Source organism: Spermophilus citellus, assembly GCF_964194105.1.
Source record: "Spermophilus citellus genome assembly, chromosome: 10".
In the NCBI taxonomy this organism is placed as follows: Eukaryota; Metazoa; Chordata; class Mammalia; order Rodentia; family Sciuridae; genus Spermophilus; species Spermophilus citellus.
This window is the reverse complement of record NC_138197.1, coordinates 129,872,515-129,899,371: the sequence shown is the minus strand read 5'-3', so window position 1 is coordinate 129,899,371 and position 26,857 is coordinate 129,872,515. Positions and strand designations below refer to the sequence as shown.

The window sequence follows — 26,857 nt, the reverse complement described above, 5'->3', positions numbered from 1 at the left end:
CCTGAGTCCCTGGGCTTGCAGGTGTATACCACTGTGCCTGGCCAGTGTTGTTGTTCTTGTTGGCCTTTCAGAACCATCCCCGTTGACTTTCTAGGCTCCCCATCTGCAGGTTAAACATCCCTGAAAGTTCAGGCTTCATGAGACAAACTCCAGCCCAGAATTATTAACCAGATGTTGGTCTGTGTCTTCCTATTTATTTATTTAAGTTTTAATCTTTGTTTTATTTATTTATTTTATGTGGTGCTGAGGATCGAACCCAGTTCCTCACATATGCGAGGCAAGCACTCAACCAGTGAGCTACAACCCCAGCCCCTATTTATTTATTTTTTAAAAATATTTTTACTGGGGCTGGGGATGTGGCTCAAGAGGTAGCGCGCTCGCCTGGCATGCGTGCGGCCCGGGTTCGATCCTCAGCACCACATACCAACAAAGATGTTGTGTCCGCCGAGAACTAAAAAATAAATATTAAAAATTCTCTCTCTCTCTCTCTCCTCTCTCACTCTCTCTTTAAAAAAAAAAATATTTTTACTTGTTGATGTTCCTTCCTTCCTTCCTTCCTCCTTCCCTTCTCTTCTCTTCTCTTTTCTTTCTTGTGCTGAGGATTGAACCCAGTGCCTCACACATGCTAGGCAAGTGTTCTGCCACTGAGCCACAACCCTAGCCCCTTCTTTTTTATTTTTAAATTGAGATATCATTCATATACCATAAAAAAGTACCCTTTCACTACCCAGGAATGCCAAAAACGAATTAGCATCTTAAAGCATGCAGTTTTTATATTCACAGAACTGTACTACCATCACCAGAATTCCAGATCATTTTTTTTTTTGAGAGAGAGAGAGAGAGAGAGAGAGGGAGGGAGAATTTTAATATTTATTTTTTAGTATTCGGCGGACACAACATCTTCATTTGTATGTAGTGCTGAGGATCGAACCCGGGCCACATGCATGCCAGGCGAGCGCGCTACCTACCGCTTGAGCCACATCCCCAGCCCCAGATCATTTTTTTTTTAAATATCTATTTTTTAGTTTTAAATGCATACAATATCTCTTTTATTTTTATGTGGTGCTGAGGCTCAAACCTAGTGCCTCATGCATGTTAGGCGAGCACTCTATCACCTGAGCCAGAGCTCCAGCCCCCAGATCATTTTTTTCACCCCAGAAAGAAACCCCAAGAGTAGCCAGTCCTCATCTCCCCTTCACCTGGCCCTGGCACCCTCTCAGCTGCTCATTCCTGTGGACTTGCTGTTTCTGGTCATTTCATGTAAATGGAGTTTTTGCATGAACATGCTGTCAGTTCTTCTGGGTGTATCCCGGGGGTGACATTTTAGAGGAACTGCCATACTGCTTTCTTTCTTTTCTTTTCTTTTCTTTTCTTTTCTTTTCTTTTCTTTTCTTTTCTTTTCCCTTCCTTCCTTCCTTCCTTCCTTCCTTCCTTCCTTCCTTCCTTCCTTCCTTCCTTCCTTTCCTTCCTTCCTTTCCTTCCTTTCCTCCCTTCCTTCCCTCCCTTCCCCCCCTCCCTTCCCCCCCTCCCTTCCCCCCCCACTTCCCCCCTCCCTCCCTCCCTCCCTCCCTCCCTCCCTTCCTTCCTTCCTTCCTTCCTTCCTTCCTTCCTTCCTTCCTTCCTTCCTTTCTTCTTAGGATCGAGCCCAGGGCCTTGTGCACGAGAGGCAAGCACTCTACTGACTGAGCTGTATCGCCAGCCCCGTGCTGCTTTCCCTTCTATCCAACACCAGCACCACTTGTCTTTGTGTCTGATTATCACCATTCTTGTGGGTGTGGAGCCGTATCTCAGTTTTGGCTTGCATTTTCCTGATGTTGAACATCTTTTCACGTGCTCATTGGCCACTTTTATATCTTCTTTGGAGAAATGTCTGTCCTTTGCCTGTTTTTTTTTTTCCCCCCTTCTCAGTGTTGGGGATGGAACCCAGGGCCTCCAGGCATGCTAGGCAAATGCTCTACCACTGAGCTCCCCAACCCCTCCTTTGCTCATTAAAAAAAAAAAAAATTCCCATCTATCTTTTATTACATTTATTCATTTATTTTATTTTATTTTTTTGGTACTGGGGCTTAAACTCAAGGGTGCTTAAGCCACATCCCCAGCCCTTTTAATTTTTTCTTTTGAGACAGGGTCTCATTAAGTTGTTCAGGGCCTTGATAAATTGCTGAGGCTGGCCTCAAAGGTGCAATCTTCCTGCCTCAGCCTCCTGAGTTGCTAGGATTACAAGTGTGTACCACTGCACCTGGTACATCTTTTTATTGTTGGATTTAAGATTTCTTTATATAGGCTGGATACCCAAATATGATTTGCATATCCTATTCTGGATATTGTTTTTTTACTTTCTTTTTTTTTTTTTTAAGAGAGAGAGAGAGAGAGAGAGAGAGAGAGAGAGAGGGAGGGAGGGAGAATTCTTTAATATTCATTTTCTAGCTTTCGGCGGACACATCATCTCCATTTGTATGTGGTGCTGAGGATCGAACCCGGGCTGCACGCATGCCAGGCGAGCGCGCTACTGCTTGTGCCACATCCCCAACCCCATACTTTCTTCTTTGTGTCCTTTGACACAGTTGTTTTACAAATATATTTTTAGTTGTAGATGGACACAATGCCTTTATTTATTTATTCATTTTTATGTGGTGCTGAGGATTGAACCCAGTGCACCCTACTACTAAGCCATAATCCCAGCCCTGATGTGCAGTTTTCAATTCGGTGAAGTCTAATTTATTTTTTCTTTGTTGTTTGTACTTGTCTTATCTAAGAAATCATTGCCTCATGCAAGGTCATCAAGATTTATGCCTATTTTTTCTATCATCTTTATATTTTAGCTCTTACTTTTAGGACTGTGATCCATTTTAACTTTTTAAAGTTTTTTTTTTTTTTTTAAAGAGAGAGTGAGAGAGTAGAGAGAGAGAGAGAGAGAGAATTTTAATATTTATTTTTTAGTTATCGGCAGATACATCTTTGTTTTTTTTATATGTGGTGCTGAGGATTGAACCCGGGCCGCACGCATGCCAGGTGAGCGCGCTACCGCTTGAGCCACATCCCCAGCCCCCCATTTTAACTTTTTAAAGAATTTCATTCTTTTGAATGTAGATTCTAGTTGTTCTAGTAATCAGTTGAAAAAAATTATTCTTTCTCCATTGAATTGTCTGCAACCCTATAAAAAAAATCATTTGACCATAAATATATGGGTTTATTTCTGAACTGTCAGTTCTGTTCCATTGGTCAAAATGACTGTTTTTATGCCAGTGCCAATTTTGAGATCAGAAAGTATTAGTTCTTCAATTTTTTTGCTGTTTTGCAAGATTGTTTTAATGTTTCTGGCTAAGCCCACATTTTCTCACACCTGCTTGGTACTGGGGATTGAACCCAGGAACACTCTACCACTGAGCTACATCCCCAGCCATAAATAAATAAATAAATAAATATATATATATATATAAAAAATCTTGCTAGATGGCTCATACTGACCTTGAACTTTCACTCCTCCTGCTTCAGTCTCCTGGAGAGTAGCTATGATTACAGGCCTGTGTCACCATGCTCAGCTGTTAGCAGATAGCCTAATAGTGACTGAATTTCTAGATCAATTCAGTGGTATTGTTTTCTTAGCAATGACAGGTTTCACAGTCCATGAAAAATCATATCTTTTGTTTATTCAGGTCTTTCAACGTTTGTGGTTTTTAGTGTACAAGTCTTTTCCACTTTTATTCAATATATCCTTAAACTGGCTTGCGTCACAGGTATTGGTTAATTTTACAGCCATTACCAGGGCTTTTCTATAATAAAGGAGATGAAGGCTATGGAAGAAGAGCTTGCAAGTTCAGCAGACCGTCAACTCCCTGGTAAGTCTTTTACTAGCTGTGTGGTCTTGAACTTTTTTTTTTTATTTGTCAAATGGGACTCTTAGGAACCTAAGTAGATGAAAGCACCTGGAATACTGTGAAGTGATGATTAGAAGCTGCCCAGTTGAAGAATTGGGCCTGTTTGATCTCGTCATAATTTTTCACTGTGAACATAGATTCAGCACCAAGGGTGGGAAAAATTACATAATCACTGAAATTACCTTGCACTCTGTGACTCTGGATTAATCTATGTCTTCCCCCCTCCTTAGCACTACTTCTGGTCTGGGGCAGCTATTTTTCTTCATCTCCACTTAAGCATTTCACCCTTACTTCCTCCATGCAACATGTGTGCAAGTTTAGTACTTTTGTTTTTGTGGTGCTGGGGATTGAACCCAGGGCCTTAGGCATGTAAGGCAAGCACTCTACCCACTGAGCTATATATCCCCAGCCATTTCTTAGAGGCACAGCTAGGAAAACTGGGAAATTACTGCTTGGGAATGTAATGGAATTCATGGATCTCCCATTTGGGGCTTCAGGCTAATCCTGGGCGCCTGGTCCTAGGGGATTAAGTGGCACTCACCACTCTCCACAGTGGGGTTTCCGCCAGTGGGTCTGGAGATGCTCCCCAGCAGGATCTGGTTCTGGGACAAGTTCCTTCTCACTTCTACTTCCCAATTTATCTCCCCTCTAAGATCTAGCTTCCATACTATCCTTCCCAGGCACTTTCCCAATTCCTATTAAAACTTTCTCCCCCAACCCCTCTTGCATTCCTTGTCACTTAGCACTAGATTTTTGCTGTTCTTTACCTTAGTAAACCCTCCTTCTCTAGACCTTGGCTAGCTCCAAGGCAGGACTGTATCCTCACCAAGTGCTGTACGGCCTGGCACAGATCTAGGTGTCCCCTATTTATCTGCTGGTTTGGTGACCTGAGGCAGGTAGGTGCTTGATACCTTTCTCAGAGTTAGCTCTAATGAATAGTGTACAAGTTCCCGTTAGAAAATGCTTATCTGTTTTGAGACCATAAAACGCAAGAGTTGAGGTATATATATACCTGCCATATATCATGGTTAGTCCAAAGCTCTACCAAGACCAGACCAGACCTGCCAATTGTCAAATAGCTCAGTCAAATGTCAAAGCAGCTCAGTAATAGTGTTCTAATTAAAAACACCTGGTCATAGTCAACATCTAGCAATCTGCTGGGCTTACACTGTAATCTCAGCTGTCCAGGATTTTCTTTCTTTCCACACATTTTCCTTCAACTTGGTTCCTCTAACCCAATTCTTGTTGGGCAATTGGCAGTGGTAGCAAAACTTCTAGTGGTTTTCCTTTAGACTTAGGCAGGTGTGATCCCGTGGGTCCTCATTTTCATCCCCGGTAAGAGGGTAATTAGAAGACACCAAGGTCATCCTTACTTACTTAAATGATGATGATCCTGTCAGCTCAACTTTTGACATCTTACTGGTATTTGGAATGTTGTATTTTTTTCTCTCTGAACTTTGGACAAATTCTCCAACATCTATATAGGAATTCATTATATCTGTTAAGGCAGCTGTAAACTAAGGTCTTCCTTTTCCCCTCTTAATCCTAAGCAATCGGGCACTTAAGACAAAGATGTGCTCCCAAGAAGTGAAACAAAGCTCAGGTGTCTGTCTCACACAGTTTATTTAACAATAGGTAATAAGAAATCAAATTTAACAGTCTATACAGTGATCCAAAGTTCATATTTATAAGTAATCAACTTTAATTGCATGATTTACAACAGTTGAGGGTTTTTGCTTTCTATTTTCAAGTTTTACAGAAAGTGTGTGTGTGTGGGGGCAGGGTGAGGAGGAAGAAAGCAAGCAAAGAAGAAACCCCAGGGACATTTTGCATGTTAAAATCATCCCACTGGAATCGTTTCTTACCCTCTTTTTAAATTTTTTCCTTTGTTAGATGTAAAAATAACAAAAAAAAATTCTTTCAAGAAACAGAAACCACAATATATAATACATCGATTTGGCAGCTGCCCCTGTATATTTTGAAAAAGTCATTTTTTCCTCTCTACATGTACAAATTATTTTAATACTTGAAGTTTTACGCTCAGACTTACGGAATAGAAAATTTTCTGGAGCACAAAAGTTGACTTGAAGGAAGGAAAGGGGGAATTTTTTTTTTAAACATTTTTAAAAGAATGAACATCTTTGCACCCAGAGAAAGAAAATCGGTATTTTAATATATATTTATATATATTTATATATATATAGAATGTAATTTTAAAGTAACATTAACCCCTTTTGTCCTCTGGTTTTAGAAATGTTCTTTTTTTTTTTTTAACTCTTCCATAAAGTGAGGAAAATAGGGAAAAATGTCAACCATCTGCACCAGTAAATAATAACTATTAATATTACATATTTTCATTAATTTAAAAAAAATAATAAAACCTATTGGAGGTGCAAGGCAGGAGCATACGGTTGGCTTCAGACCTCAGCCTCCTCCCAGTGCACACTTAAACCACACACACAAGGGGGGAAAAAAAGACTGGGTGTAACCAGCCATAACAAAAATATATTCTTTGTATTCTATCATCCCTCAGGTTCATCTTGCATGTTTGCTTAAACCACAAACGGCTACTGCACAGTTCTTATGTGTTCCAAAGAAAATTGTCTTTTAGGCTAAGAAAGATTCAAAAAAATTGTTTTCAGTACAAAAAGTCTTAAGAGAAAATAATTTTTTTGCTCCCAAAATACTACAAGGTGTCTCTAGTGTATGTCTAGTGTACTCTGTGAGAGGTTCGAATTCAAGTCTGAGTTATCGGTGCTGAGTCCCAGGTCCGTGGCGCTTGCACCATGGAGGTTTGCCATGCCTGGATTGCTAGCGAGCTGAGAAAGCATTGAATTCTGGTCCGGGCTGGCAAAATGCCCTTGTTCCATGGGATTGGTGGCCTGGGCAGCAACCAGTCCAGGATGTGGGGAACTGGTCTGTGGGGAAACGTGGTGTGGAGAAGGCTGAGGCTGCATCCTCGGGGATGGGCTGGAGTGGGGGGGTTGGGATTGCGGCCGTGGAGAAGGGACAGGCTGGGGAGAGCGCACTTGATTGGAGAGAGAATTGGGGATCTGCTGGCCTTGTAGGTGAGGGGACTGAGCCTGATTTGGGAGTATATGCTGTTGGGGGCTCATGGGGTTGGGTTGAGCAGGGGATCCCATCTGTTGTTGAAGGAGCCTTTGTTGATAGGCCTGTAGACTGGCTCCTGCCTCTGCTCCCAAGGCCTGGGGGAGCTGGCCCATCTGTCCCATATTCCCTTGTTGCATCTGCTGCATGTGATGTTGCATCCGCTGCTGTTGCTGCTGCTGTTGCTGCTGTGGGGGGTAGCCAACTCCTTGGGGTTGTTGGAATTGGTTATGGTTGGCCATTCCTGGACCGATTCCAGGCCCTGCTCCCTGTTGCTGCTGCTGCTGTTGTATCATCTGCTGTCGTCTTAAGATGTCTCGGAATTGTGAAGGCATGGTGTTGTGATTCATGTTCATTTGCTGCGCTTGGGGGCTCATCCCTCCCATGGGTGGTTGGAGTTGCTGCTGTGGCTGCTGCTGGGGCAGGCCAGCCCTCTGGACTCCTGCTTGCATGGGATTCATGTTCTGCATGGCTGGACTGGAGTGGACGCCCTGCTGACCTGGCATGGTAGGTGGTTGTAGCCCTGGCTGCCCCTGGGGCATGCCTGGCTGCCCAGGAAGAGGTTGTGGATTAGAGTTGGCATACTTGGCAGCCCGCTGCTTGATGAATGCAGCCAATAGCTGGGGGTTGGCATGAAGGATACTAAGCACCTGTTGCTGCTGTAGGGGAGAGCTGGGAGACCTGAGAGTCCGCAAGAGGTTTTGTAAGGCTTGTTGAGACACAGTGCCTGGTTTGAGTGGGCTCACACCTACCTGGCCCAATCCTGGTTGTGGAGCCATGTTCAAGGGCTGACCATGTTGGGCTACTGACATCATGGCTGGCCTTGGCATCCCGGACTGGAGTTGCTGGGGCTGAGGCAGTCCTCCTTGGGCCCAGGGTGGCTGTTGCTGCATTCCTGTAGGTCCCATTCCTGGCTCCAGATGCCCAGTGGGACCTCTGGCCATGGGAGGTGGGTTCATTCCCATGGGGGCCATGGGGGGCATCTGGTGTTGGATTGGCCTTTGGAAAATTTGAACATGGGCCATCTGGCGCTGCGTCTCAGCTGCCCTCTGAATTTGCATTGCCATTTCTACTGCTGCAGGTGGGGGGCCTGGAAGGGGTGGTTGAGCAGTCTGAGGAGGGGTTGGAGGGGTCACCTGGCCTGCAGCCTTACCCTGGGACACAGGGCCAGCAGCCTGAGTCCTGGGTAAGTAGGGGGGCATGCTGTTGGGAGGGGTAGGCTGGGGCTGAGAGGTGGGCTGGGGCTGGGGTGTCTGTGGTGTGGTTGGCTGTTGGCCAGTTGGTGTGGTTGGAGTGGCAGGAGTTGGGGAGGGCAGGCCCTGTTGCCCCACCACACCAGTCCGCTGCATGCTGGCCATCCTCCTGCGGAGCATCTGAGCCTGCTGGAGCCGGTGCTGCAGTTGCTGTTGCCGGAGCTTTTGCTTGATGTTGAGGCAGAACGGCACAGGGCACTTGTTCTCCTGGCAGTGCTTGGCATGGTAGCAGCAGAGGGCAATGAGCTGCTTGCAGATAGGGCACCCACCATTGGTTTTCCGTTTGCAGCCCTTGGTATGCTGCACAACCCGCTTCATCTTCTGGCAAGAGGGCAGAGAGCAGTTGGCATTGCGGCACTGGCAGGCATGGACCAGAGACTGGATACAGCGCTGGATGCTCAGGCGACGAGAATCTCCTGGGCTCTGGGTGGCTGCAGCCTGCTGGTTGTTGCTCTCATCATCTAAGCCAAGACCTAATTTCTCCATTTTGTGATCATGGTTTTTAGTGTTATAGCAGGTGATACACAAGTCATAATCCTGGGGAAAAAATGAGTGCAGGTCAATTCTCGAAGAATTAAATCATTCAAAAGCATTTTTAGATACTTGGCATAGGCTACAGAAGCTCCTTTTTAAACAGGGTAAAATTAGCCTCTTCAAATATGAGGCCAGGGACTGGGGTTGTAGCTCAGTGATGGAGTGCTTGCCTCAAAAGTGCAAGGCACTGGGTTTGATCCTCAGCACCACATAAAAAAATAAATATCATGTCCATCCACAATTAAAACCAAGCCAAACAAAAAAGCAAACATGAGGTTGGGCCCTTTCTCAACTATGTAACATATGTCTGCATTACCCTTTAAGACAATAAAGACCCAGAACCCCCTCCTTCCTACAACCTGGTACTGACCTCACATACGGTGCAGTGCCAGCGTGTCTCCACGTGGTGCTTGCACTCATTGCAGGTGTAGACAAAGCGGTCCTGGCTCTGTGTGTGCAGTTCCACCAGCATGCACATGGTGGACCACTGGGCTCGTCGGAGTGAAGAGAACTCCAGATGCTTGTCCCTGGCCAGGGTAAGGAATGCATCCCGACCATCCATCAGATCACAAGGGATGAGAGGGTCAGGATCAACGATGGGAGGCAGGGAGTTGGCAGCAGGGCCGGCGATGAGGCGGATCACAAAGAAGACCTGCCAAACAGATAAGCTTATTCTAACTCTAGAGTATAACTATAGCAGAAAGAAGTTGAGCAGCACCCAGCGGGCTGAGTAGATGCAGGGTTAGCTTACTACCATACTTACCTCTCCTCCTATTCACCTATCTCTGTTCTCTCTGATTAGGTATAATGTATCTATCTTTCCCACTTGATTCAATAAATCCTTCAAAAATAAGAATGGTCTAGATCAGGCCCAGTATACAGTGAACATTTTGCTTCAAGACAGTCTAAGATGGAACTAATGGTTTAACCTGAATCTAACTGCGAACAAACAATCACAAAGCTCAAAAAGAGAAAGTCTGCGTAACTACTCATCAAGAAAATACTCATGTCTCTGAAGAAAAAGCTGACAACAATTCAAAATGAAAGGCAACTCAACACAATTTGACTCAATATCCTGGAATAGAACACAGGACCAGACATTAGATGGTGACACTAGGGTAAGTTTCTTGAGTGGAAAAACAAAAACAAAAAAAACACCACTGAAGGTTGGAAACTTGGAACAAACATCATTTCCCATAACCATTAGAGGCGGCAACAAGCAACCGGCGTGTTGAAATTGGTACTGGGGATGGAACTATCACTGTGAGCTACATCCTCTTCTTATTTTCTGAGATAGGGTCTTGCTGTGTTGCTGAGGCTGGTCTTGAATTTTCGATCTTCCTGCCCCAGCCTCTCATGTTACTAGGATTACAGGTGTGCACCACTGTGCCTGGCTAGAACTATGAACTATTTTTTTTTTTAAAATTATTTTTTAGTTGTTGATAGACTTTTATTTATATGTGGTGCTGAGAATCGAACCCAGTGCCTTACTTACCCCAGTGCCTTACACATGCCAGGTGCTACCACTGAGTAGCAGCCCCAGCCCTAGAACTATAAACTTTTATTCAACTAATTACACTAACCTGCTATGCAGCCCATGCTGGTTTTAGCCAGTTTCTAACAGACAGAAAATCTGCAGACTGGCAGGAAGATCTGCAATGCACTGGGCCAACCAGTGCTTTTGTTACTATCTATAGTGAAGCTAATACAGTGATTTATAACCTACCCCAGAGCCTCAGAATTCAGGCCCTAAGATTAAAACCCAGTCAAGGAATGAATGTGTCCACAATTTAAGTTAAACTTAGCATTAACTACTGTTTGAAGAATTAAAAGAGCTAACTGTTGATAATTAATACCCAATTAGTAACTCAGAAATTCATTTTGATAGCATGGCTGAGGTTATGGTATCAAGCCTATATTTCTCTGATAACCATGTCAATTTGCTAGGCCTCAATAAAAAAGGGGGATGGGCACAGTAGTGGACTATGGGAAAAGATGCTTGAATACCTATAAGGTATAAATTACAGGAGAGGGTTCTGCATATTTATTTCTCTTCCAAAGAAACTGCTTAACCAATAGTTGTAATTCCATATTTAAAATCAAACTTTCTGTTCCCTCTCCGCATAACTGCCACTTTCTGTAAAAGAATAACTTGGTGTCTGTAAGAATTGAACTGTGATATTGAAACTACCACCACCACAAAACTTTATGTCTTGGTTTTTTCTTATGGGAAACTCCAGTTATATCCTCAACTACCCATAACAAACAATGTAAAAAATTAATCAGAAAAAAGGGTTATAAGTATATATGTGAATGATTGATTTTTCTCCAATTCTACTTCCTAATTTTACTTTTTTTTTTAAAAACTCACCACTGAATCACATTCCCATCCCTTTGAGACATGGTCTCAATAAATTGTTGAGATTAGAGGCATGCCCCACCATGCCTGGTTCCAAAGCAGGAACAAACATAATTTTTTTTTCTTTCCCCATTTCTTTCTCAAAAGCACCATTACAAACAAACTGAAATGGCTAATGGAGTTAAAAAAAATTTTTTTTTTTTTGGTACTGGGGATTGAACTCAGGGTTACCTGACCACTGAGCCACATCCCCAGTCCTATTTTGTATTTTATTAAGGGACAGGTCTCATGGAGTTGCTTAGTGCCTCACAGTTGCTGAGGCTGGCTTTGAACTCATGATTCTCCTGCCTCAGTCTCCCAAGCTGCTGGGATTATAGGTGTGTGCCACTGTGCCCAGCTGGCTAATGGGAGTTCTAAGGAGTTTAGAAAAACAACATTCACCAAACACCAAGTACATTCGAGGGCTATGGTTGTGGCTCAGTGGTAGAGCTCTTGCTTAGCATGTGTGAGGCACTGCATTTCAATCCTCAGCACCGCATAAAATAATACAATGTTATAGAGTTAGACAAACTATGCATATACTTTTGAGTTATAAATCCAACGACCGCACAAACTAATAAACACTGTCTTATAAAACCCACTAAGACTCTTTTTTCTTCCCAATCACCATCAAATGAGTTCTCTCCACTGAATTTTCAGTGGTTTGGTGCTTACATCATAAATGCCAATTGGGGTGGGTCGTTTCTTTCACCCACCTCTTGGAGACTGCCTCTTACCTCTTTATGTTTCTCCATGGTTGCATATAGTTTCTGGGAGAGGTCATTAGATACATTGGGCATACCAGGCTTCTTTTTGTTACCCCTACTCAAGCTGCTCTTGTTTTTGCTGGTTTTCTTATTATTTTTCTTTTTAGCATTTTTGCTGTCTCCTTTTGTCACCTATATGGTGGCCAGAAAGACAAGAAAACATTAAGGTTTTATTAAGAAGTGATTTGTAAACAATTCTGAAGATAAAATGACTCTTCTCCCCTTTTAAGCTAGAGATTAAACTTATATTTCACAAGCTCTTCACTTACTCTCTCCTTTTTAAGCTGCTATTTATAGCAAACTAATATATTTGCCCCAATTTTCTCCAGTGCAGACTTGATCCTTCATTAAGGTGATTGATGCATCCCTAACATTCTGCCTAGAAGAGCCTCACAGTGCACAGACCCCGATGATGGAACAAAGCCCAGATCTTGGCTAAGAAACAAGGAATGGCTGTATGGGGTAGTAAAGAGTGCATGGAGTGGGTGATCCATAAGACCTTGGGTTTTGTATCCTACCAACTTTCATTCTAGAATTGTATGAGCCTATAAAACAAACCAACAAAAAAGCTCCAACCCATCCTGAAAAACCAAGTATTTTAAACTAAAACGCTATGTAGAATTTGTATGTGTGTGATATGGTGTTGGGGATTAAATCCAGGGCCTCATCCACACTAGGCAAGCGCTCTACCACTAAGCCAACATCACATCCCCAACCCTAGGATTTATAAGTCAGAAATCTAATTAGGACTCAAAAAAAAAAAAAAAAAAAGCCAGTACAGTGAATTCTAGATATGCTCTGGAAAGTGACTATCAGGGTTACTAAGCCAAGTTCTATGTGATGGAGAAGCAAAACTGTCCCAGGCCTAATTTTTAATAGCCATAAATGCCATACGAAAGGGCTCTTAGTTAAAAATTAAAGGGGGGAATGTGGCGGTGGCTGAGAATGCAGGTCTGCAGTAAAGTGCTTGTCTCATGTGCATGAGGCCCTATGTTTTTATTCCTGAGACTGGAAGGAAAAAGGTGGAAAACAGATGCCAGAAGCAATATGGCCCTCAAGGTCTAAAATATCCATAACTAAGCCCTTTAGATAGATAATTCTTTACGACTGGGGATGTAGCTCAGTGGTATGCCTAGCATGCTCAAGGCCCTGGGTTTTAATTTCCAGTATGGGGGAAAAAAACGACACCACACACAAAGTCAGTTTTTCAGAATTAATTCTTGTTTCTTTTATCACTTATTACTCATCTAAATTGTGAAAGGGAGTCTGATGCTAAAGAAGATGAAAGAAACAGAGTCATATAGAAATCATTCTAAGCCACCATTTTTTGCAAAAATTTTTTCATGGTGCTGGAGATGGAACCCAGGACCCCACACATGCCTCTTGAGCTATGTCCTCAGCCATCTTGCTCAATTTAAAAAGAGTTCTTTCACACCAAGGTAAAAAGTGAAGCTCCTATCTGGATTATTTGTAAGATTCAAGGCAGACAGTGAAAAGAAAACAATGCCCTTACATCAGTGCTTTCATTGCTGGTGTTTTCTTCCCGCTTTCTCTCTTCTTCCTCTTGTTCCAGTTCCTTAATACTCTCTTCCAAAACATTGGGCCAAAAATCACCCTCAAAGTATGGCAATTCCTTTGCACTTGTCAATCGATCTTCAGTAGCTTGTTTAAAAATATCCTGTAAAAACATCGTAGTACAAACAGTAATTTCTATGTTTTCTTAAAGCATTGATTATATGACACAAGATTATTAAAGTATTAAAATGTCTTCTAAAAGCTGGCTGAGATTTTATCCCTAACCCATATGTCAGGAAGATATTTAGTGTCATGCATGAATAGTGAAAAAACCTCGTCTAATGTCAGTATCCCAATTTTCCTTTCCTATACTCATGATGATAGGAATATATTCTGCTTTAACATAAACACACGGTGTAATATTTTCCTGCTAGGTCTAAGAGATGGCACTAGCACTAGCAGCCCTCCTTCTAATTGTTATGTTATTGGCATTCCAGGAGGCTTTATGTTCAAAATGACCCAAACTACAATACTGGGAACTATTGTTGCTATTGAATGGTTTGCTGGGCTGCTTGGAAAAAAAAAAAAAAAATTGTTGTTTTCCTCAACTTAGTGCACATAAGATGGTCTAAATTCATTGATGTTTAAATAACATGTCTATTATTTTAATTGGCCATAACAGATTTCTTGATCTACAGCTCTTTTAACACCTAGTGTTTCTTTGAAAATTTTAACACCTAGTGTTTCTTTGAAAATTTTCATCTGTATAAAATAAAGACACTATCAAATTAGCATAATTGTACCAATTACGTGGAAGAAGCAAACAGAAGACTTGTAAAATGACAGAAAACAGAGTAGCCAAGAATACAGTATATTTCCATACTCCAACTGACCTTGTAGTCATGGACAATACGCTCTGACACAGCCTTGTCAAGCATCTTTTTGTACCACTCCTGCAGTCGCTTGGGTTTGGGTATCTTCTGGTCAGGAGGATGGCAATGGAAGATGTAGTCATCCCCCTCACTTGGTGGACATGCCCAAATATGCCCTGTTGTATATCTAACACCACAAAGAGAAGGAATACCAAGAGGTCATTCATTCTAGACAGAATGTTATATTTTACTTATTGTGGTGCTGGGGATTTAACCCAGGGGTGCTCTACCATTGAACTATACTCCTATCCCTTTTTCTTTTAAGACAGGGTTCTGGCCTAAATTCCCCTGTCAATTTAGCCTCCTGCTTATTGGCATGCATCACTGCACTTACCCTTCATATAAGAGATGGGATCTCACTATGTTGCCCAGGCTGCCCTAGGTTCAGAGATTCTCCTGCCTATACTATGAAGTAGCTGGGATTACATGTGCACCACTGCACCTGGTAGAATTTAAACTTCAAAGCACATGGGTAGAGCTGACACAGAAGCCAATAATTTTTCTCAAGATAACAAACTGCACAATCTAACATCAGATCAAAATTCTTATGCCAGAACTAGGCATAATACACAGCAATAAAAATGGATCTCACATTGCCTACTATATTTAGGAGGCCACGAAGTAGTATGGCGAATTTCATTCAGAGAGGGGATTATTTAGCTCTGTATCAAAATCCCAGATTTATATTTTACCACCAAAAGAAGATTTTTTTTAAATATTTATTTTTTAGTTGTAGTTGGATACAGTACCTTCATTTTACTTATTTTTATGTGGTGTTAAGGATGGAACCCAGGGTCTCTCACTTGTAAGGCAAGCGCTCTACCACTGAGCCACAAACCCCAGCCCCCAAACGAAGATTTTAATGCAAGGAACATGGCCCATTTTAACAAAAGGTTAAATGAAAGGCAAACTGAAAAGTGTATCACCACCTTGCCTTCCACGTTTTATTCTCCAGGATATATATACATGGAATACCTTTAAAACAGTTTTGTTTTTGGTCTTGATACTCAGGTGTCACAAGATCAAATGCAGTTCAAGATTTGGCCTTTAATGGGGCTGGGATTGTGGCTCAGCGATAGAGCGCTTGCCTAGCACGGGCGGGACCCGGGTTCGATCCCCAGCACCACAAAAAAATAAAGGCATTGTGTTGTGTGCATCTATAAGTAAAATAAAATAAAGATTTGGCCCGTAGTGGGGGACAGTGGCACACACCATAACTAGCTTCTTGCAAGGCTGAGGCAGGAAGATCACAAGTTCAAGTCCAGATGGGGTAATTCAGTGAGACCCCATCTCAAGATTAAAAATGAGAAAGGGATATGGATGTAGCCCCTGGTTTCCATCCCCAGTATGTAGGAGGGATGGAGTGAGGGGAGGGAGATTGCAAACCAACATTCAATTTCAATTGAAGAAAATAAAGCTAAGGGGCTAGGGATGCGGCTCAAGTAGTAACGCGCTCGCCTGGCATGCATGCGGACCAGGTTTGATCCTCAGAACCACATACAAACAAAGATGTTGTGTCTGCCGATAACTAAAAATAAATATTAAAATAATAAATAAATAAAGCTAAAGTAGGATGGGTGAAACTAGGAAAATAATCCTTTGTATTAGTAGCATTAACTTCAGAGGGGCTTCAATAATGTTCAGATTATAGTTAATGTGAGGTAAGACCAAGGTAAGGAAAAGGTAAAAATTATGTATTTAAACATTTCCGCCTATGTTCTCACCACAATAACGTTGTTTAAAAGAAATAATCAATATACTTACCCCAATTTCTTGACATATTCTAAATATCCAATTAGAATTTCATGATAGACTGCAGTCCTCAAGCATTTAGGACGGAAGAAATGAACACTATCGAGGTAAGATATATATACTCTCCTATATCAAAAACGGAGAAAAAAATAAGACATATATCAAAAAGAATTGTTATTTTATGTGGCTAAAAATACCTTCCCTTTCTTCTACGTTCTTTGCTCACCCTTTCAACTGTAGTGCTTGTTAACATTAGTAAACAAATAGATTGTGGACCTTTCAGAGAAGTTAATGAGCCTTAAACTTCCTGTATTAATACCCAGCATGGCACATATTATACCAATCAATATATATATTGAATATATTCTGACAGAATTCTTTTTTTTTTCAGAGTCTCTTAATATTTATTTTTTAGTTTTCGGCGGACACAACATCTTTGTATCTGGTGCTGAGGATCAAACCCGGGCCGCACGCATGCCAGGCAAGCGCGCTACTGCTTGAGCCACATCCCCAGCCCCAGAATTCTTACTCTTGCCTTTCATACTGTTTTGGGAGACAGAATTTCTAACCATCCTACTCCAAATATTAGCAACCTAGATTTAAGTCAATTTTCTGAAATGTATGAGTTTAGTTCCAGGCTGCTACTCATATCCTTTAAGAGAAGCGTTGTATAGTTATTTTCTGTTTGGGGGCCATTTTGTCAATCTGTTTGACTTAATACTTAAGATTTTTCATGTTCCAACCAAGCACACTAAACCCTTTAGTACCCTGTAATGCTTCTTCATCTGTTATTATTTTCAAGCCCTATACAAATTAGAAATTAGCCATAGCAAGGCAGTCATACCTCTGGTTGGGTGGAGGGCAGTCAGAGCCATACTCTTGAACATGCATGCCAAAGAAGCACAAGTCAACACCATCAATCTCTTCAAAGGCAAAGAGGGCTTTGGTTCGGTATGGAAAGGATTCTGCCATCTCTCCACTATCTACAAACCTACACAATACGGATTAGGGGGAAAAAAACCCACAACATATATCATTCAGGTTGGAATGACCAATAGAACCTAGGTATGAACAACCATGGATCCATAAGAGAAAAAAAGGGAAATTAACAGATACCTTGCTTTCATGCCTGGTTTGACCTCCACAGTTTTGTCGGAAGCATGAACAACCCTAACAGTAACCTCTCCTGATTCAGGATGATTCTGTCGCCTCAGAAAGTCATTCACTCGATTCTCTAGAAAGGTGCCAAGCCTGGTAGATGGCAACCCTAAGAACACACATTAAAAGTTAAAAAGGTTTGGCCTTGGGTTCAACCCCCAGAATAAACAAAATCAAAACCAAAACAAAAAACCTCACCAAGATTATTGAAATTTTACTATCAGTCTTGAGGTTCAATCTCAAATCTCATTGTGCTCCTCATTCCCAGTGTAAACAGAAAAACGAACTAAAATTTTTAAAAAGTTAGCTAGGTAGCTGGTATGGGGAAGGGGGCAGAGGAAGAAAATTTTGTTTATATGTCATATTAGAGTGGGGCTATGCATAATTCTCTGTATCACTGTGATTTATGTATGTGCTATTTAAAGGAAACAAAGTACTCAAATAATGTCTAAATTCATATTTTAACTATTTGGGAAGTTTTCAAAAGTTAAATCCATAGAACAATGAACATCAACATGGACTTTGCAAAAAAAAAAAAAAAAAAAAAAATATATATATATATATATGAACAAAATCTTGTTATTTATTTCATCTTATCTTTTATTTATTTATTTTTACATGGTGCTGAGGATAGAACCCAGGGTCTCGCACAAGTGCAGCAAGCACTCTTCCGCTGAGCTACAACCCCAGCCCAAAATAATATATATTTTAATATTTTTCTTAGTTGTAGTTGGACATTTACTTATTTATTTTTATGTGGTGCTAAGGATCGAACCTAGGGCATTCATTGCATGTGCTAGTAGGTGAGAGGTCTACCATAGAGCCACAATAATGGTTGAGCATTTTGAAAAACAGTATAGGAGTCAAAGCAATCCACAGGTCACAATATACTGAAAAAGCATCTATAAAACTAAAGGAAATACTACAATGACATTATTAGTGTCAATTACTTTTATGATAAAATATTCTCTTTCTTTTCTGCAGTACAGTGGATTGAACTCAGATGCACTCTACCACTGAGCTACATCCCTTGCCCTTTTTATTTCTGAAACAAAGTCTCAGTAAGTTGCCCAGATTGGCCTCAAACTTGGTGATTCTCCTGCCCCACGTCGCCTGGAAAAGATCATGTGAAGCCTAAAAATGTTGTCCCTATAAATGATATAGTTGCTCAGAGGATGGCATTTCTGGCCAATTATTTCCACATGTGGTCCTCATTATGAAATGCTCCAAGTGAGGAGAAACATACAAAAAAGGAAAACACGTTGTGTCTAATCAATTTCACACAAAAATGCAGATTACAATTCAACTTTCAGTAGATTACTGATTAAATAACTTTAAATAAGATTAAAACTTACTTTTAGCAGAAAACTTATTCTCTTTTCTAGTTCGTGCAGTTTTCTTTAAACAGCCATCACAGACAAATCTAAAATGTAAACCAAGACTTTGCTTACACAACATAGCATTTAAGTTAACATAGATTAAAAAACACCAAAAAACAAAACTTGTCATCTGCATAAAATTAAAATTCAGAAGACAACCTGACACAAGTATTTCTGCATATACAACAAAAGGTTAATACAAAGAATACACACAGCACCTTTAGGAATCAATAAGAAAAATTTTAAGAAATGTGAAGGGCAAATAAATTGGTTTATATATGAAAAGATTAGATTACAAACTAAGACAGGAATATTCTCCTGGACAATCACAGTGGCACAAGTGTTGATATTTCCTAAACGCTACAGGTAGAAATGTATATTTTAAAAGTAGAACCAACTGATTTCAAACATACATTCTCTTTGTTCCTATAATTACATGTGTGTACATGTAGTTTCTTGCAACCTGAAATCACATAAACATCAATAATTAACTAAATGGGTTACAGTTCATTACAGAAACTAATGATCCATTAAAGATATAGCAGACTTAGGCATGGTGATATATACCCCTGTAATCCCACCTACTTGGGAGACTGAACTAGGAGAAGAACAAGTTCAAGGCCAGCCTGGGAAACATAGCAAGACCCTGTCTCAAAACTAAAAGCTGGGCACAGTGGCACATGCTTGTAATCCCAGCTACTGGGGAGACAGAGGCAGAAGATCACAAGTTCAAGGCCAGCCTCAGCAACTTTGAGACCCTATCTCAAAAAGGGCTGGAGATACAGCTCAGGGGTAGAGCACTTGCCTAGTATGTCTAAGTTGCTGGCTTTGATCTCTAGTATTATCCAAAATTAAAGGAATCAAAACCAAACCCCACAACCCCCAAAATGCAGCACACATAAATGAATGTCCCTGATGTATCAGATGCAAAAACTTAAAAAATAGAACTAGTATTTACATCAGTAAAACATAATGGCTGGGGGCTGGGGATGTGGCTCAAGCGGTAGCGGGCTCGTCTGGCATGTGTGCGGCCCGGGTTCGATCCTCAGCACCACACACAAACAAAGATGTTGTGTCCGCCAAATACTAAAAAATAAATATTAAAAATTCTCTCTCTCTCTGTCTCTCACTCTCTCTTAAAACAAACAAACAAACAAAAAACAAACAAACAAAAAAAAAAACCATAATGGCTGGTAAACAGAAATAGATGTGGGAACTGTTAGCCATGGTTATTCTGGTGGTGAGGAATTTGGGTGGAAGAGAAGAAAGAATCTTATTTTTTTACTTTATTGATTTAGAAAAAAAGCAAGCTTAATAATGTAAATATCATCTCAAATTAGCTGACTGCTCCTAAATTGTAGTAACCATAAGAAATCTCTTTAATCATAATCATTCTTATCAAGTCTACAATTATTAAATAGAGCTCTAAAAAAGCACACTTCAAGATAATTCAAACTGAAAATTAAGTAGTAACTAAAAATCACCTATTGTAATTTTCCTTAGAGTTATTTTCTACAAAAATAAAACCCAAAAACCTTTTTTTTGGCAGTGCTGGGGGTCAATTCCATATTTTCTGTAAAAATTTTAAATAGTTTCCCCTTTCCTATGTGACCATCAAACCAGCATTAATAATTTGTCCAATGTGTAATGGAGATCCATGAAGCCCCGTATTTCCCCTTCTTCCTTGGGAATGGAGCTGGGATCAGCTCCACTATTGCATAGTGAAAGGTTGTCTGTCCCTCTCTCAATATGAGCCTATACTGCAAGTACAGCTATGTAACTTGTCCCCATCCCCACCAAAAACTGTTTAAGTCAAAACACTTAGCAAAGTCATCATTTATCATAGCATGTGTTCTAAAGTAGTAACAAGTGTCCCTCACCAATATCTATCTGTATCTATTTTTCTATTGCTATATGACATCTAACACCTGCTTTATCAAAAGATTTACTTTTGATATAACAATTTTAATGTAACACCCAGCGGAATAAAATATACATATATGAATGAAAAGAATGCATGCAAATAAGAGAGAAATCTATTTTTTATTTTTGGATTTTAGGTTATTTAATGTTTCAAACATTAAATCATACTGAGATTTTTCCCAATCCAAAGAAAACATTTTAAAGACAGTAACTCTGAAGGTAAAAATGGTTATGGCAAAGAAAAAAACTTAATATTCATGAAGAAAAATTCCAGAGAAAACATTGATATAAGCCTCACCCAGCTGGCCAGATGATCTCATGATGAAGGACACAGATCTGATGCATCTTCCTTCCACACTCTGTACATTCAACAAACCTGAAATTGCAATCCAATGCCAAAATTAACACAGAAACTTCAATGAAATTCAAACTGAGTAGTAACTAAAAAAGAAATTTCCAGGGTTGGGTTATAGCTCAGTGATATATCATTTGCCTAGCATGTATGAGGCACTGGGTTTGATTCTCTCAGCACTACATATAAATGCATACATAAAGGTCCATTGACAACTAATTTTTTTTTAAATTTCCAGTATTTCTTTTTTTTTGAGAGAGAGAGAGAGAGAGAGAGAGAGAGAGAGAGAGGAGAGAGAGAGAGAGAGAGAGAGAGAGAGAGAGAGAGAATTTTAATATTTCTTTTCCAGTTTTCGGCGGACACAACATCTTTGTTTGTATGTGGTGCTGAGGATCGAACCCAGGCTGCACGCATGCCAGGCGAGCGCACTACCGCTTGAGCCACATCCCCAGCCCCCAAATTTCCAGTATTTCTAACAATTCAAAAGCTAGCCAAGGTCAAGCCCAAAAAACTGGAAAAACAATTTAACGAACTTTTTATTTTTAAAATGTTTAGTGTTTATAGATAAAGCAAATTTCAAAAGTGATAATATTCAGTCATTAAATGTGACCATCTTAAATTTGACTATAGAAAGTCAGTATAAATTTCTGTACATAACAAATTTCTGTATTATCTCAACGAGTCCAATACCATCCCCATCCATTGTAGAAACACCTAAAAAACTGGTATATTTCAGTGCTCCAGGTGCTTCAAATGAAGAGATTATGAGCATGCACTGTAAATGCAGGACATAATGGAACATGGAATACAAAGCAGTGAGCAGAGGTAATGTGATGTTTCACATGGGCCCACAGAAACACTATGCAGAGGTAATGTGATGTTTCACATGGGCCCATAGAAACACTATGAACAGCTGTGCTGGGGATATATAGCCCAGTGTGGTAGAGCGCTTGCCTAGTGTATGTGAGGCGCTGGTTCCTTAACCAGTAAAAAAAAAAAAAAAAAAGAGAGAGAACCACCACAATAAAACATTAAACCATTCAGTAAAATATATATGAACACTACTACCTGGAAATACAAACTAACATAAAACAGGCGTAGTTCCTAAATGCTTTCCATATTTTTTTCTGGCAATTTAAATGTACATCATGTAGATTTAACACAGAAATATAGTCATCTGATCATGGAAAACGAGAATGAAAGAAAGGAAAAAGGTCAAAGTGTATTGATTGGTCAAGAGAAACTACTTACAATTCAGGATCCAATGTGTCATTTTTTCTCTTGGAAAACTGTTCTTTATTTATTGTACTAAGGAGAGAAAACAGACACTATGAGAAAAGGCAATAGAGAAAGATGAGCAATCTAACCATATCTAACTAAAGGGATCACACCCACATAGTAGAAGGATAATTTAGATACTTTAGGGGTGTGTGTGTGTGTGTACATATATGCATTCTTGGGCTACACAAATGCATGTTTATGAAAAGGAATTTAACAGGACTTTATAGTACATAAATTTGCCCTAAAATGAAATAAAGAACCCAGATTTAAATATAAAAATTCTTTTTCTATCTGACCACTGTTTTACACACTGTTTTATAAGCTTGATGTAACACAACAGGAAGTAAACCCCTATTTAAAAAAATTCTGTATCAGTAATGTCTCGACACTCAACTTTTCTATCAAGAGAAAATCTCAACATTAAGAATACAGTTACTCAATGGTATCAGAGGGAGCCAGGAACACTATAACTATAGATACTAAGAATCCACAGATGTTCAAGTCTTTTATTTTTGATTGACAGTTAGAAATGGAGGCTAATTTTGAAGAACAAAAATTCTATATTTCATATACAGTATATACACATATATATTTAAAGCAATTTCCCATGGCAGCCCTTTCTGAAGTCCAGCACATCATACTGCTCAGGCCTTAGTACATACAGAAGCTATGGATCTCACATGTTCTGCCTTGAATCAACTTTAGAGGCTCACATTGATACTGTGATTTTTCCTTACAAAAATGGGACACTTCCAAATTTAAAAGCATTTCCTACACAAGTTATAACCTAGAGATTCATTTATCTGAATGGTGGGTCTTAGGCTCTCTAAGTATGATCTGAAGTCAGAGAGTACCAGGAAGATCTGGGTACTTTTAGAAATGTAGACTCTTTTAGATTAAAGTAATTTTTAAAGCCAGAGACATATTGCCTTGAAGTTTGGAACACTTGGTAGGCCACTTCTACTCTATCTAAACTGACTTCCCCTTCTGAATCAGTGAAACCTGCCCTAGAGTGAACCTCCCTGCTTTAGCCAAGAGTCAGAATGCCTCCTTGGGAAACCAAGGTTCCCAGCACCCACAGTCTCAGACTAGAACCCAGAACTTCTATCCTGTATTTCAGTAGTGACTGAAAGGGAAGTGCAACATTATAATCCAGTTTGGAAAAACCAGGTTTTCTCAGAATCCTGTTTGTACTATTTTACTACTTTTGTGGAATGTACTCCACATCTTCTGTTTAAAGAGTTATTCTTTCTTAAATAAATAGTGTATCTAAATTTTAGAAATTAAAATTGCAGTTAAGGCGGCATTTACCAAACTGGTAAGAGCTTATGAGACTGCAAAACCCAACTAGGTCTGTTAAAGCCCTACATGTTACGACTGTTATTTTTCAGAAGATAGGGTACTTTTACTCTATCTAAACTGACTGTCCAATGTGGACATATCCCTAGATCAGCACTGTCTAGTAGAGCTTTATGCCATGATGGCTATGTGCTGATAACTAGCCATAGATGGCTACTGGGCATCTGAAATGTAAGCGTACAACTGAGAAGTTACTTCTGTTTTTTTTTTTTTCTTTTTAATTTTTAACTACCCACCCGAGACTAATGACTATGATACAAGTAGGACCAGCTAACACCTTGTAGAAGCCCAAGTATCATCATCTGAAAACAAACTGAGGGGAGGGAAGAAAAAACAAAAACAAGCAAACAAACAAACAAAAAAACACTTCTCAAAATAATGCAGTTACTTACGTTTGGGGCTGGGAAGGGTCATCCCCCAAAGAAACGCTCTCCCCTTGGATTTCATTGAAACACTTCTCACAGAAATGATACCTGTCGGCAAGAAGGCCATACTGGGGTGAACTGTTCCGTTCACACAACACAGCCCAAGCCAAGCAACGAAGCCACCAATCACAGCAGGCCAAGGAGGGGGACGGGAGCAGAGAGCAGGTCATCAACGGCGACAAGGACATTCAATGATGCAGATTTATGGGCCCCACAGTTTGGGTTTTTTGGTTTTGGTTTGGTTTTTTGTTTTTTTGCAATCAAAGCCAAGTGCAGACAACGACAAGCATGAGGGAGAAAAAAAAAACACAAAACAAACGAAGAAATGAGGGATTGCAGGACAACAAAAAACATAAAAGCAAGACAGGACAACACAAAGCAGAAAGCCAAGGCAAAGCACAGATTAGCATTAAATATCTCAACGGGATCACAAGTAGCAAATGATTACAGCAAATAAAATAAAAATGTTTCACTTACACAGACCCATACCCTTTCACTTCACTAGCTAATGCTACTTGATGTAAATAATCAGGAGGAGGAAGAATGATAAATATACCAGAGAGGAGACTGTCACTCTCACCACTACCTAAACATGGCAATCACACACTTCTTCTTCCCCCTTCCAAAAAGAAAAACAAAAGAACCCAGTTGGGCAAGGCACAGTGGCGCATGCTTCCTCAGGAAGCTGAGCCAGCAGGATCTCGAGTTCAAAGCCAGCCTCAGCAAAAAGAGAGGTGCTAAGCAATTCGGTTAGACCCTGTCTCTAAATAAAATACAAAACAGGGCTGGGGATGTGGCTCAGTAGTTGAGTGTAATCCTTGTAACTAAAAAAAGACCCACTAGGGATACAGTAGAAGGAAATAATTTCTCCAAAAACAAATGATTAAAGAACATAAAATACAATCCTAAAGTAGCCTTAAGTAAAAAAAGTTTTTCTCTGAATAGATTCCACACAAAGTAGTTAAATACACATTATACCCATTATATACTTCAAAAGGGCGGGGGAAGCAGCAGTGTATTCAGGTATGATTAAATGTGCGTTGGTAAGAAATAAAAAAAAGGGGGCTGGGGTTGTGGCTCAGTGGTAGAGCGCTCGCCTCACACGTATGAGACCCTGGGTAAGATCCTCAGCACCACATAAAAATAAATAAGTGAAATAAAGGTATTGTGTCCAACTAAAAAATATTTTTTAAAAAAGTACTATACATTGTTGTTAAAAATCCAAAAATGGCATAAATCAAGATTATGAGGAAAGTTTCATGCCAATTGTTACCTGAATTTTTAAATACAACGTGCTTATGTAACTTTAGTCTCCCCTTTCCTGACTTTCAAGGAATTAAAAAAAAAAAAACCTGGATTCTAATGCCTACAAAGTATTAGAACTCTTCTAAGTAAACAAAGTTTGGGTGAGTTTTCAAGGCTAGAAATGCATCTGTAGCACACAAGTTCAACAAAACCCCAACACCATGGGCTTGGTATTATTATTTTTAAAAATTTTTTAAGTTGTTAATATACCTCTATTTTATTTATTTTTATGTGGTGCTGAGAATGGAACCCAGTGCTTCACACATGCTAGATAAGCGCTCTACCACTGAGTAACAACTCCAGCCCCAGGTTTGGTATTATTAAAAAACTAAAGGCATTTAACTACCCAGCCCTACTGTTACTACTGTCAGAAACTGCAAAATAAACATCCAATGCAAGCTATATTAGAGCCTCATTATTGAAAACAGGAGATTAATCATGTTTAAAACAGATTCATGAATGCAATTTTTGTGATTATTGGTTACTAACTGAGCAGGAGAAAATGCTTAGTTCATTACAAGTCTACCAATCTCCACAATACCTAGTTTTTTTTAGTTTTTTTTTTTTTTTTAGAGAAGTCAGGTACAGAACTATTTTGAAGGTTTTCTTTTTAATTTACTTGAAGAGAGCAAAGGAAATACTCTTAAATCCTATTTTCATCTCTTCTAAGAGCTACTAAGGGATAGGCACACATAGAAAAAAACATAACAAAACACCTAATTTTAGCCATGTGCAGTGACACACGACTGTAATTGCAAATTGCAGTGGTTTGGGAGACTGAGACCTCAAGCAACTCAGCAAGACCCTATCTCTAAATAAAATATTTGAAAAAGAGGTTAGGGATGTGGCTCAGTAGGTTAATGTTCAATCCCTGGTACCAGGAAAAAAATATAATTGAATTAAAATTTGTTGGCTTTAATTACTAAGTTTTACAGTAGGCTGTGGCAATTAATAAAAGATGTGGAGTCTGGATACAGTCCCAGGAGCTCACAAAGTTGCATATCTTCCCAAGGTCTTGGGTTCCTCCTGTATACAAAACCCAGCGCTGGGGTATAGCTCAGTATTGCCTAGCATGTGTTGAGGTCCTAGTTTCAATCCCCAAACAACAAAAAAATAAACAAAAGTAAATAAAGGCCCAGACAACTCAAGCAAGGGTATTTTTTTGCTAGGAAATTTTATAATTCTGCAAGCAAAGGCAGAAAACAATGATAGAACTTGTGGCGTACAGGTGTATTCAAGCAAGTTACCATGATGCATGTGTGCTTGTTCAGCTGCATGCAACTTCCTAGACACGAGGACACATGAACTGCAGTCTACATGTGGTCAAGCTTACCTGTTCTGGTAGCTGTAGTAAGTAGCATCACGAGGGATTGTGCATAACTGTTTGCCATAGCAACACAGTGTCTGTGGAGAAAACTCCAACTGCAAAAGAAATATTTTGTTAAAGAGCACAGTGTGAAGTGTGAGTTAGAATAGTCACAATGGAAAATCTAAACAAGAGTTAGTGATGTCTTAGTTTTCATTTATGTTAATTACAA

At 40.0% G+C, this 26,857-nt stretch overlaps 1 protein-coding gene across 2 annotated transcripts in view; it reads right to left on the bottom strand.

Annotated features, from left to right (window-relative positions):
* Positions 1-5,484: 5,484 nt before the first annotated feature.
* The window catches only part of EP300 (EP300 lysine acetyltransferase), an 82,613-nt gene continuing 61,240 nt past the window's right edge, over positions 5,485-26,857 (bottom strand). For both annotated transcript variants that reach the window (XM_081310492.1, XM_081310493.1), the window contains 13 exons: positions 26,653-26,741; positions 23,982-24,062; positions 22,201-22,257; positions 20,896-20,973; positions 18,651-18,718; positions 17,254-17,404; positions 16,982-17,128; positions 16,150-16,263; positions 14,347-14,512; positions 13,452-13,616; positions 11,909-12,070; positions 9,144-9,425; positions 5,485-8,776 (listed from right to left, as the gene is read on the bottom strand). In XM_081310492.1, the coding sequence (XP_081166618.1) occupies positions 6,578-8,776; positions 9,144-9,425; positions 11,909-12,070; positions 13,452-13,616; positions 14,347-14,512; positions 16,150-16,263; positions 16,982-17,128; positions 17,254-17,404; positions 18,651-18,718; positions 20,896-20,973; positions 22,201-22,257; positions 23,982-24,062; positions 26,653-26,741 (3,759 nt within the window). In that variant the 3' untranslated portion in view covers positions 5,485-6,577. The remainder of the gene's footprint in view (positions 8,777-9,143; positions 9,426-11,908; positions 12,071-13,451; positions 13,617-14,346; positions 14,513-16,149; positions 16,264-16,981; positions 17,129-17,253; positions 17,405-18,650; positions 18,719-20,895; positions 20,974-22,200; positions 22,258-23,981; positions 24,063-26,652; positions 26,742-26,857) is intronic.